Source organism: Cydia fagiglandana, chromosome Z (assembly GCF_963556715.1).
Source record: "Cydia fagiglandana chromosome Z, ilCydFagi1.1, whole genome shotgun sequence".
Taxonomy (NCBI): domain Eukaryota; kingdom Metazoa; phylum Arthropoda; class Insecta; order Lepidoptera; family Tortricidae; genus Cydia; species Cydia fagiglandana.
The window spans coordinates 38167419-38180804 of record NC_085959.1 but is presented as its reverse complement, the minus strand read 5'-3'; the positions used below and the strand labels follow the sequence as shown (position 1 = coordinate 38180804).

Below are 13386 nucleotides of genomic sequence, written 5' to 3'. Positions count from 1 at the left end.
CGTCGATCATGGTTCGCGGGAGGCCCAGAGGGCTGCATTCATTGTTTTCTATGCTGGGTTACCAGATGTGCAATATGCAATGCAATATGATTGTCAATCAATGTGATTTCCCTTGGGTCTTGACGCAGAACAGTCCGTAGGTAATATCTTTCCTTTATTGATGACATATATAATAATTATGGATAAAATCTAGATGATATTTGCCTAAATGACTTTCAATCATAATATTTATAACAGTTATATTGCTTTACGTATGCTATTCCCATAATATATAATGCTAATTAACAATACGGATGTAAATGTATTTTGATTTTAAAAGTATTTAAAATAGCGCGTTTTTACAATGGTAAGATAGAATCGTATCCTATGTACACATCGTCGAAACAAAATTGACAATAGGTAATCCTTATTGTCAAAGCATAAGGTCAACCAAAGTTCAATTAATGGTGTTTCTGCTGCTTACCTACTAACGTCCTCATGTTACCTCTCTCATTGAATGATGGTTCCTATGACAGTTCATTTTTATATGAGGTATCTGTGACGTGAAATATTTGTAGATATTATTTCAAAGATAAACACATTAATTTAATTAGAAATGTGACATTCTCCTTCTTTTAAGTCAGTCTCTCACTGCTGAGGATCGTGACTCCGCTTGCTAATTTTTCCTATGACAGCTCTCCGCTTCTCCCTGTCGTTGCTTAGTGTGATGCCCATCCGGGCGGTTATTTGGTCACACCATCTCGTTGGACTTGGTCCTCTAGGCCGTTTGCCATCCACCTTTCCCATCACCACAAGTCTCTCCAGGTTGTTAGGGTCTCTGCGAGCTATGTGACCGTATCTCATTACTCGTTGAAGACAGATGGAGGATAGTCTAGGTTCCTTTTCCAATTTGAGAAATGTAACATTTAAGTAATAAAATTAATATTTCATTATATTTTAACTAAGTCCAACGAAAGGAGACTTGAAAGAACTTTCATAGGGACCATCATTCGTTGCTAGAGGTATAACATCAACACTTTTAACGAGTCATGGGTGAACCTTAAGTCTTAGCAGTAAGGTTTACGTTCAATTATCATTGCGTACATATCGACATGGTGACGCCCACCGTTTTATCTCTACACGACCGATAAACGCCATGTGTATTTGAGATAACTCTTAATGGACATTGTTTTTAATGGTCATACTAGTTTTTGACAGTTCCGACTGTGAACGGCCGCGGAACGTTCATGTCGAGATTTTAAATTTTATTGTATGGGAAGTTTCATAGTTGACTGGTGATCAGTCCGCTAATAGTGGTTGGTACATCGTACTCTTAACTTAGTTCAGTGTAATTACATTAATTATTAAACTATAGTGTAGTGAAGGGGTCCCCATCTATGGCTGATTCCTGTCGGCGAATAAGGGGCCAAGTTATAATAGTCAGCCTTCGCTTCTTGCGTCCGTATCAAAAAGTTTGAAGACACCTGGTGTAGTGTAACTGTAGGGTGGTTAAGGTTTGTAAAAAGGAATGGTCAGGGTTTTAAGGTTAACGTGCATGTAAGACTCCTAGAGTTGCAAGCATTGAGCATCCATAAGACTGTTGTTATAATTAATAAGCTACACTATTGTGGAATGATTCGTATTGGATTCGCTTGGCGCAAATGAACTGTCACTCATTTCATTGATTTGTTTTCTCCTTTTCGAGATATTTTTTTTTAAATGCTCACTTTTAACGGGACACTGTAAACAAACATTACAAACATGACAAAACCATATTTTTATAAGGACCAGTCGGAACTAAACCATATTTTTATTTCGTTTTGATATCCTCATCCGCAAACTTCGCTGAAACCCGTCGTAGTAAAAAGTGCGTTAAAAAGTACACCAAAACATACAAAACAGCACTTTATTAAAACTGAGTGAAAGTATAAAATTGTCAATAGAATTGCAGCTCAAGTATGCTCTACGTCACGCAACAGAGCACTTACTAGACGGAACATACAAAACAATTCGCGGTAGCTGCACATTGGCGCTCCATATGGGCGCTCTCATGTATAGATCCCAGTATGAGAGCGACACCAGTTAATTATAGTTGTGTTTAAAAGTTGACATCAAGAAATCAATGATCGTGTCAATCGATCAAAAACCGCAATGTAACTGTAACACGTCTGCGAGTTCTTGCACCTTACAAATGAGCCTTTGTTGCAAATTATTGAGTTTTAGGGATGAAATTAATTTAGGACAGTATGCATCTGAATAGTAAGCGAACAATTATTGTTTTACAGGCGAATTAGCTCGCTTTATTACTTACCCAAAACGGGACTTAATTGCGTAATATCTGGGAGACTTTGCTCGGAAAACACATAAAAACTAAAAAACCGGGCAAGTGCGAGTCGGACTCGCGCACGAAGGATTCCGTACCATAAAGCAAAAAAAAACACGGAAAAAATGAAAAAAGAAAACGGTCACCCATCCAAGTACTGACCACGCCCGACGTTGCTTAACTTTGGTCAAAAATCACGTGTGCTGTATGGGAGCCCCACTTAAATCTTTATTTTATTCTGTTTTTAGTATTTGTTGTTATAGCGGCAACAGAAATACATCATCTGTGAAAATTTCAACTGTCTAGCTATCATGGTTCGTAAGATACAGCCTGGTGACAGACAGACAGACGGACGGACGGACGGACAGCGAAGTCTTAGTAATAGGGTCCCGTTTTACCCTTTGGGTACGGAACCCTAAAAATGCGCCTTTTTCAGAACTAAAACCTAGATAGATCGATTTTTCGCCCCCGATACACCCCCATACAGCAAATTTCATCAAAATCGTTAGAGCCGTTTCCGAGATCCCCAAAATATATTTATAAATAAATAAGTAAATATGCAACAATTACTCGTTTAAAGGTACAAGATAAGATAAATGTGAATGTGTGAAAATTGTAAAAGTTAAAAATAGCTCCAATTTAAATAGCTCGCGGTTGATAAACCTCGTACGTAGTCTGTGCGTGGTAATCTCTACCTCATACCTTATTCATTGTTATCGTGATCTCAAAGGCACATGTGTGGTCTCGTATATAACGCGGGCACAGTCGCGCCGACCCAGTACGTTGGGGGCTGAACGCTCGGGCGACTCACGGCCCACAGGACGCAGCTTGCCGCTGTCTTATCTAACCATGGAGGATCAGGGACCACCTTAGGTATCCATGTACCCTGAACTTGGTTGTGGCTTTAAGACGAAAAGCGACAACCCCCAGTACGTCGGTGGCTGAACGCTCGGGCGACTCGCGGCACACAGAACGCAGCTTGCCGCTGTCTTATGTAACCATGGAGGATCAGCGACCATCTTAGATATTCCATGTACCCTGAACTTGGTTGTGGCTTAAGACGAAAAGCGACAACCCCCAGTACGTCGGTGGCTGAACGCTCGGGCGACTCACGGCACACAGGACGCAGCTTGCCGCTGTCTTATCTAACCATGGAGGATCAGGGACCATCTTAGGTATTCCATGTACCCTGAACTTGGTTGTGGCTTTAAGGCGAAAAGCGACAACCCCCAGTACATCGGTGGCTGAACGCTCGGGCGACTCACGGCACACAGGACGCAGCTGCCGCTGTCTTATGTAACCATGGAGGATCAGCGACCATCTTAGGTATTCCGTATACCCTGAACTTGGTTGTGGCTTTAAGATGAAAAGCGACAACCCCCAGTACATCGGTGGCTGAACGCTCGGGCGACTCACGGCACACAGGACGCGCAGCTTGCCGCTGTCTTATCTAACCATGGAGGATCAGGGACCATCTTAGGTATACCATGTACCGTGAACTTGGTTGTGGCTTTAACCTGGTCTCTCTCGACGTACTGGTCTCCTGTTCCATTCTAATTTGAACTTTGTGTTGACAAAATAAAATTTCATTTTGCTTGGCAAGGTTTGACGTATGGGCGGCTAGAGGATAAGACGAAAAGCGACGACCGCACCGAAACCGCTTCCATACAATCGTATATTCTCTGGATATTTAGATTATTTTAAATAGGTATTTTTACACAATTCGATGTATTTTAATCATAGCAATACAAAGATATTATACACTTTATAATTTTCAAAGCGGTCTAAATGTTCCAAATAGTTCCAAATCTCTGTTTCGATTTTATTGATTAAATATATTAAATATATAAATTAAGTATTTGTAGTAAACACTACAAACAATAAAAGAGAGGAGGAGGTACGTATGGAAGAATGCCTTCCGTAAACCTTTGACTGTGAACTTTTACCGTTTTACTATGAATACTGGTCCTAATATTTAGTATGAACTATAACATGTATGAACTATGTATGTATTTTAGTATAATCTGGAATAAAATCTCGCCTGCTCGTTTGCTTCCTCATCACAGAGAGGTACATAAAAAAAATTATATTGAATTACCATAAATTTCCGTTCGTTCGCTCAATTTCGTAACAAAAGAATTGCTTCCGATTTTCTATATTATTTCCTAGTATAAAATAAGACTACCACTGTCAATTCCTCATATAAATATGGTGGGCCGCTTCAGTACACATATGTCATACATATGTGTACTTGACCGGTACCATACCGAAAATATCCATTGGAACAACCCAGCAAGCACAATAAAGAATATGCTTATATCATTTACTAACAGACTTCCTCTTTGCAGCTTGCTTCGCAAAGGCGTTCGAGCGCACGCTGCCGCGCTCGATGGCGTCCTCGGTCGTGGGAGAGCTGAGCGCCGCACCGTCCATGACCGGGTCACTCACGGACAACCTCCCCCCCTGCGCGCCCCCCATGCAGCTCATGCACGTGCTCGAGGTCACTGTGGAGATCAAGGAGACCGATGCTAAGGTAACTAGTGTAGGTCCATGACTGGACCGCGTAGTCCATGACTGGGTCCCTCACGGACAACCTCCCCCCCTGCGCGCCCCCCATGCAGCTCATGCACGTGCTCGAGGTCACTGTGGAGATCAAGGAGACCGATGCTAAGGTAACTAGTGTAGGTCCATGACTGGACCGCGTAGTCCATGACTGGGTCCCTCACGGACAACCTCCCCCCCTGCGCGCCCCCCATGCAGCTCATGCACGTGCTCGAGGTCACTGTGGAGATCAAGGAGACCGATGCTAAGGTAACTAGTGTAGGTCCATGACTGGACCGCGTAGTCCATGACTGGGTCCCTCACGGACAACCTCCCCATCCCCAATGCTAAGGTAACTCTAACTAGTGTCGCCCAGTCGTGGGCTGAGAGTAAAAAACGCGTCTATAGCAGGAAATCGTAATAACTGTGATGTGTGAAAACAAGTTATATGTATGTCGGCAGCCGTATCGTGTATCGTGAAATTCCTAGGCATATCGTGAAACGTGAAAATCTTCTCGTTCCCTGAGTCGACGGAGCCTCGCTACGCGGGGCTCCTATTTCTGCGCAGTTTGCCCTTCGGGTATAAGTATGAAGCAACCTAACGAACCTATCCTACCTATATATTGGTTTAATGTTACTATCATCATAACTTTACACAGGAACATTACCATCTGCCTGATCTTACGATCAGCCGCCGACATATATGTCTACTAAATCGTATTAAACGCGTTTTTATTTTACTTTGCCTATATATAGTCAAACGAACTTTAAAGACTGTTTCTTTCAACAGGGCACATACAGCCATGTACCTAAAGAGCGTCTAGGCTTTAAACTGCGCGGCGGCATCGACAAGCAGGTCACCATCAACGTCCAGCAGGTCACCAGCAGCTCACAGCCGGTCCAGGTCGAGGGAGACGAGTTCCAGGTGAATCTACATTTTAAGATACTTACAGCAGGTACGCCAGGTACCTATAATATTTTAAACTTTCGCGTTTTGAATACATATTAACTCACATTATAGACGGGTCTAACGCGAATTATATTCAATTACCTTGATTTACCGACGTTTTGACACAGGTTTCACTGGTCGTGGTCGCGGCTGACTGATGTCCCAGCAAAAAGTATTTTCCATACACTTTTCGTCGGGTAGATGCACAAATCTCTGTTTTGACATTTTGCTGGGACATCAGTCAGCCGCGACCACGACCAGTGAAACCTGTGTCGAAACGTCGGTAAATCAAGGTAGTTGAATATAATTCGCGTTAGACCGTCTATAATGTGTGCCAGGTACCTACTCAAGAAGAAAGGCACGTCAATACCTATGTCCAGCAGGTCACCAGTAACTCTTTGTAATTTAGGTATTCTATTGTAGTTGAGGCTGAGCTCTTTGTAGGTTCAATGTGGTCCAAAACTCTTTTCATCCTATAGTTCGTTTTTTTAGCATTAGAAATAAAGTAAACAATCTCGATGAGTCTTTTAATTGAAAAACTAATTTAAAAAATAAGTTACGGCAAATATGTAACAATTATGAATCTAACACGATCATTTATAGTCTTCAGCTTTCATAAGTAATGGTTATTGATTTTTATAAAGCGTTTTTCAATTAAAAGACATGTCAAGATCGCTTACCTTCTTTCAAGTTCTTTCTAATGCTAAAAGAACGAACTATAATAGGAGAATAATTTTCATCTTTGTAGGAACCTTGTCAGAATGCACGAAGGTTGATATTGATATGTAGCCGCGTGCGTCATGCGACGTATTTGGCGGTCACAGGATTAATTTATTAACCCTATCTTAACCTACTTGTCTTATCCAGGTACCATATGGAGGCCTCTACATCGAGCGCTGTTTTGGCATCCTACTGGCTCCGGCGCGAGGTGTCAAACACCCGGACATGAGGCTCCTAGAAATGGTAAGGGTTAGTAGTATAGAGTAAGGCTAATGTGTTATAGAGTGAGTCATTTTGATCAGTATTTACCTTACTTACTTGGCTGGCGCGATAACCCAAAATTAGTCTTGGCCTCCAACACAAGAGCACGCCACTTTGATCGGTCCAGAGCGGTATCCCGCCAGCTTTCGCCGACACCGAGCTCACGGAGATCTGCCTCCACTCTATCTGCTCAACGATATTTAGGATGACCAACAGGACGGCTAATATTTTGATTCCTTGGTGGCATGCTTTCACTAAAACGCTATACTAAACCAAACACATTAACCTTCTCCATTATCAATCCAGGTTAGCGGCTCCTCAGGGGTGTCCGGGTGCTCCGGCTGCGCCCTCTGGAACGCCGGGGACTCCGCCCTGGCCGCGTTTAACGTTGCCAGCGGCGACGGCGCCCCTTCATACATGTCCATTGCCCTCGACCTGGTTATCAGGGGCATACCGGATCCACTACGGTAAGACATAGCCGCCATCTCCTTACAAATGGACTTGTAGAACGCTTGAACCGATAGTGTGCAATGTTTTTAGGGTTACGTAATCAAAGGGTAAAAACGGGACCCTTATACTAAGACTCCACTGTCCGCCAGACTGTATCTCATGAACCGTGATAGCTAACAATAGCAATTTTCGCAGATGATATATTTCTATTGCCGCTATAACAACAAATACTAAAAAGTACGGAATCCTCGTGAGCTAGTCTTACTCGCACTTGTCCGGTTTTTTAAATATTATTTCGGTTTTTAAAATAATAGAAATAAAATGCAAGGAACTCTTCTAGTAGCCTCTTTCCACGTGGTGAACGCCAATAAATAGGTAGCCCCTGCGTACATCTCCATGGCACTCATCTCCATAGTATATTAGGGTGATATTCCACCTGTCCAATTTCTTTAACCAATTTGTATTTTGTCTCACATTTTGCTTAATGAAAGAGTAAGATGCAATAACATTGGACGAAGAAATTGGATTGGATACAGATGGAATACCACCCTTAGACACACTGCGCTAAGATGCATGGAAATAGTTTAAAAATAATACAATTCTTTATTTTTAGGCTGGTGATTGAAACCCCGGTGAAAATATATCCGCCGACTGAGCGCTTCTGGTACTACTCGAAAAGACCGCTGGTGCAACAGTTCATCATCAATTTGAAAGAGGTTAGTCCCGAAAAATACAGTTTGTTTGTGGCAATAGCTTGGAAGAGAGAGAGAGGGAGTAGGGGTTCTTTAAATATTATTTTTTTCTTCTAGACGGTAGACGTCCAAGGCATGCTCCAGTACGAAGTCGCCAACGTGGAGACATCGGGCGAGTTCGACCGTTCGCGTCTCAACTTACCCCTGCTGTCCAGCCTGCTGCCCTCGCCGCTCTCTAACGCCCCCGCGCCGCCCTCGCCCCTCGATGACTCAGGTAATATCCGGGGGCACGACGGTGCCCCCGCCAAATCGGGCAAAATAAAGAGGCACCTTTTTTCGAATCCATTTTCAAAGCTAGGACCCTGAGTTTTCAGTGACATATAGGGCGTAGTATGATTTAGATATAGGTATTAACAATAACATTTAACAACATCATTCTCTCATTCTAAAATCTGCAATAAGTGAGTAAAATAATAAAACATAATCACTACACTGTCCGCAAACCCAACTGACGACTGTCGACCGGGGTCATAAGTGTCATAACACTTCGCATTCACGCTTATTTGGTTTGGTTAGCAAATAGCATAAATACCCACGGAATACTAGTTGGAGATTCCCGATAATTGCAGCCCAGCCTCCAATATTTATTTATTGGCTTTGCAATTTTAGTGATGCTATTTGACATTGGACCTTATTGCATATTATTAACATATTTTTTTAAGAAATCACTTACGCTTTACTTTTTAGGGTTCCGTACCCAAAGGGTAAAACGGGACCCTATTATTACAATAGATAGCCCATTAGCATATCTTTATGTCTGTTTACTATTAATACGCCGGACGAGCTATACCAAGATTCTTTCTGATCAAAGATGGCGACGAGCCCATGCTTAGCGGCACCGGCGACGTCTCAAAAGACTGCGGCGAGGAGGTGCTCGAGAACTGGGCCAATGTTCTCAGGAGGTATGCTAATTATGCTATGTTAAATATAAAGGTGAAGTAGGTTAAAAAAAACTTTTTTGGATTACAATACGGCTGCCATTCATTTAATTAGCAATTTTGAATCCTTACTCGATTCGAATCTTGAGTTTTTGAATTTCGTTCGAGAGAAAAAATCACGAACATAGGTGCAAAATGCACCTTTAAAATTTTGTAACAAATGTATGCTCAAAAGCTAAAAATATGAAAATTGCATCTCTACTGCTAACTTTTGGTTAATATATAGATATTAAAACTGAAACAGAATCACATTTTGAAATATTCGCTTCACAGTTGGACCGGACCTCGCCCTAAAACCCTAGACAACCTCGTCCGCACCAAAGGGGTCCCAGAGGCGCTCCGCGGCGAGGTGTGGCTCCGGCTCGCCGAGGTCGAGCAGTGCGACAAGCTCATGGAGACCTACAGGACGCTGATCAGTCAGGTACCCTAAGTATAAAAAAATATATAGAATAATTAAGACCCTTTTTAACACCGCAGGATAGAAAGTGACGGATAACAGTTATATCGCGTAGACAAGAACGACCGTGCTGACTCGTATTTTTATAATCATCTTAGAGCATTTAATAACTCGAAGGAACTATAAGAGCTTACCTCTGCCGAAAAACTTGCACAATTATGCACACTTTTGTATGGACTGACATGGCTATATGTACGTTACGTACAAATTATGTAGAAATCGGCAGACTGATTAAAATTGTATATTTTTCTGCCAGGAATGCGAAGAGGAAGCGGTGATCCAACGTGACATAGCCCGCACCTTCCCCGCCCACGATTTCTTCCGCGAGGCCGGAGGCCTCGGGCAGGACTCGCTACTGCGCCTGGGCCGCGCCTACGCCATCTATGACTCGGAAGTTCGATACTGCCAGGGACTGAGCTTCTTAGCGGCCACGCTATTGCTACACGTAAGTATACAGCAATAGAGTTCATTTTACAACAACTTGTAACGATACCTGTTAGGACTTGCGTTTCGCCTGGGCCGCGATTGTATATCGTTGGGTGACAAGCAAAAGTCACTAACTAACACCATTGAAATTATTGGACTATAAACCGTATTAAAATTGTAATAAAGTGCATTGTTACTTTAATTTTTTGATAGTACTTAGTGACTTTTGCTTGTCACCCGACGATATACGATTCTGAAGTTCGAAACCGTTAGTGTCTGAGCTTCCATGTGGCCACGCTAATGCTACACGTAAGTATATAGCAATAGAGTTCATTTTACAACAACTTGTAACGAGACCTGTTAGGACTTGCGTTTCGCCTGGGCCGCGCTTGTATATACGACTCCGAAGTTCTATACTGTCAGTGACTGAGCTCCCTTGCGACCACGCTATTGCTACACGTAAGTATATAACAATAAGGTTTATTTTATAATAACTTATCTAGTTACGTAGCTAACTTTCGCTACTGCACGCTTTCGTTACGATATACAACTTCGAAACTAGATTGGTGCTTTCAGTTGTTACATATCTGTCTTTAGGGTAGTATTCCATCTGTCCAATATCTTGATCCAGTGTCTCAATCCACTCTCTCATTAAGCAAAATGTGACAATAAATACACGTTAGACAAAGAAACAAGACAGGTGGAATACCCTTAATTATATCTCAAGTTGAAATGTTAATTTACGTTAATGTTTTGTATTTGTAGATGCCGGAAGAGCAAGCTTTCTGCCTCCTTGTGCGTCTCATGTACGGCTACGGTCTACGGGAACTGTACAAGGATGGGTTCGAAGAACTTTACATGAGGCTGCATCAACTGGATAGGCTTATGGAGGTAGGCATCACTTCTGGCTTCGTAGACAGTACGAGTATATTCGCCTCCCGGTTGATATTGTGTCAGATGATCGTTTAGATGCTATTTTTAAATAAAAAACCGTATGCGACAAGCTGACGTTCTTTCCACCGCAATACAACCGTCTGCCGATATTTTTTAGTCACAAAAGCCTCTACACTATCATCTGTGAGAGTATCAAGCGGGAGGGGATGACAAAATCGAGTGATTTTTTACGTGTTTTGGTGGCTGCCATTCCTCAACCCACCAACGGAGCGGCAGCTGACGTCCACGAGGGTTCACATAGCCGTTAACTATACGAGTTTTCGCCCGGGAGGCGATTGGTCATGGAAATCTGTTCCTGGCTCGCGGTCTAAATCATATTGTTCCAGATACAAAATGTTATATAACATTTTATAACAGTCAATGTAGGAGCACCATTATGTTTCAAAAGAACTATGCTTTAAAAAAAGTAACCTTTGTCTTCAGTTACTTCGCTACTGACGCATATGGTCTGACCTATCGTCTTACTCAATGTGTGTGCTCGCAGGTGCAGCTGCCAGATCTCCGCGCCCATTTCCAGCAGCTCGGCGTGGAGCCGCACATGTTCGCCTCCCAGTGGTTCCTGACTGTGTTCACGGCTAGATTCCCGCTGCCTCTCGTAAGTCTAAGAATCGCCATGCCAAGCCGCTATGTAGGTTCTTTCGTCTAAGTTAAAAGATTCACTGCGTATTCAGACTGATAAGGTAATCAGAATCCTTTGGGCACCCCTCGTTGACCTAGAAACATGGAATTAAGCAAGAATAGAAGACATTCAATTATTTCAACACAAAAACGCATCATATAGCAAGTGTGCGTAAACAGTGCGGGGCAACATAAGAGCTCCTTGTTTTCAAATTTTGGTCACAAGATGGTAGGCACTCCACCGCGTAAAAAAGCGTCCAACCTGTCACTCTGGCTTATCGTGAAGTGTAATAGGTAGACAATATACTACAGTTATTACTTACTAAGATCTTTTCTGTAACAGGTGTACCACATCCTAGACGTATTCCTCCTGCAAGGCATAAACACGTTGTTCCAAGTGGCCCTGGCGTTGCTGACTCGCTCCCGCCGAGACTTGTTACAACATGACTTCGAAGGCGTACTCAAATACTTCAGGTAACAGACTAACTCAAACCACTTACACTTAGCAACCAATACTACAACTATTAGCGTATTCACACTGTATTAACCCTTTACCTACGGGCTATTTAATCGCTCCGTCACCGCCCAATACGGGCATGTTTTGGCGAGAGTCAGCGGTTAGGCATTATTTCACTTACTTGTAACTTTTGATGTATTACAGCTACACACTTAAAACTTCACACACACAATAAGTATAATGTGCTTAATCAATAAATAATCACTTGGAGTAATAATATTCACTATTTTTTCTGCTATCAAGCAATATACCAGTCACTAAGAAATTGAAGATTTTTAAGTTACTACTCGCGGATCTCACAAGTTTACGTTTAAAAACATTAGTTTATAATATACTTAACACAAATAAACACTTAAATAACGATAATTATGAAATTAATGCATAAAAATCAATCACAAAAAACGTTGCACGAAAACAATTTGCCACTTATGGAAAATAGTGATGTGCGTCTATCGACACATTTGTCGATATATCGATAACCTAGTAAATGTTAAACTGAAATTTATAAAGTTAGGATTGTGGTGAAATTATTATTAGGTACAATAGTACCTAATAATGATTTCATAACATGTTAAATTCCAATATTTGAACCAAAAACGGTAAAAAACACTAAAAATAACACTCCAAACACTCCCACGCCGTACTCTCATATCGACAAGAAGTTGACGAAATTTGAAAACAACACTATTGTCCGCCATATTGAATTCAATTATTAGCACCTCTGTAGTACGGGTGTCAACTCCAGTTGCCAGCAAAAAAGCGGTAATTTTAAAATTATGTTTATGTCAGAGCCATCTACCGAAATATTATGATATTTTTTTCTTTGTATCTATACTAATCACAGTGCATAATGTGACCGCTATTACCAAGCCACAAGGTCTCGATTTGTTTAAAAAAAATGTTGAACATGACCATTACTTCGATCAACTATAGTTGACACCCGTACTGCAGCGGTGTTGCCTTACTGGCAACTCTGGTTGACACCCGTAGGTAAAGGGTTAAACAGAACGAGGCATAAATATATTGTTTCACTTATACTACACATGTAGTGCATAATTGTTGTCCATCGTATTTTCTCGTTCGTATTTGTCATGCTACTTCAGTCAACCTCAGTACTTTTTGTACCGGGACTGACGGAAATAGCAAGACTCGTGCGTACATTTCCGTGAAAATATGCACTACATCTGTAAGTAGGTGTAACACCATCAAATATTTTAACTTAATGCATCCCTAATACTTTGAATTATTTGTTTCATATTATATGTCTTTTCCTCCTAAGGCCCAAGTTCCAATCTATAGTACTTATTCAGTTCAATTAAATTTAAATCATATTCGATTGGAGCAGAGTTGCTTTTGCTTTGTTTCGTTCAGTTTTTGAACAACGAAAATCAACTCTATTTCCTACATTGTAGGTTCAAATTTCTGTAGCAAATATTGCATTTTTCATTTGTATGGCTGGGCCTTGGGAGGTTAAAACAACAAAAAACAAAACCTAATTAAA

General features: G+C 41.6%; 1 protein-coding gene across 1 annotated transcript in view; it reads left to right on the top strand.

Moving 5' to 3' along the window:
- The window catches only part of LOC134679226 (rab GTPase-activating protein 1-like), a 66011-nt gene that overhangs the window by 37695 nt on the left and 14930 nt on the right, over positions 1-13386 (top strand). The window contains exons 7-18 of the mRNA XM_063538112.1: positions 4651-4835; positions 5634-5768; positions 6660-6755; positions 7080-7240; positions 7837-7939; positions 8033-8189; positions 8787-8877; positions 9187-9334; positions 9627-9815; positions 10562-10687; positions 11235-11345; positions 11712-11842. Coding sequence (XP_063394182.1) covers positions 4651-4835; positions 5634-5768; positions 6660-6755; positions 7080-7240; positions 7837-7939; positions 8033-8189; positions 8787-8877; positions 9187-9334; positions 9627-9815; positions 10562-10687; positions 11235-11345; positions 11712-11842 — 1633 coding nt within the window. The remainder of the gene's footprint in view (positions 1-4650; positions 4836-5633; positions 5769-6659; positions 6756-7079; positions 7241-7836; positions 7940-8032; positions 8190-8786; positions 8878-9186; positions 9335-9626; positions 9816-10561; positions 10688-11234; positions 11346-11711; positions 11843-13386) is intronic.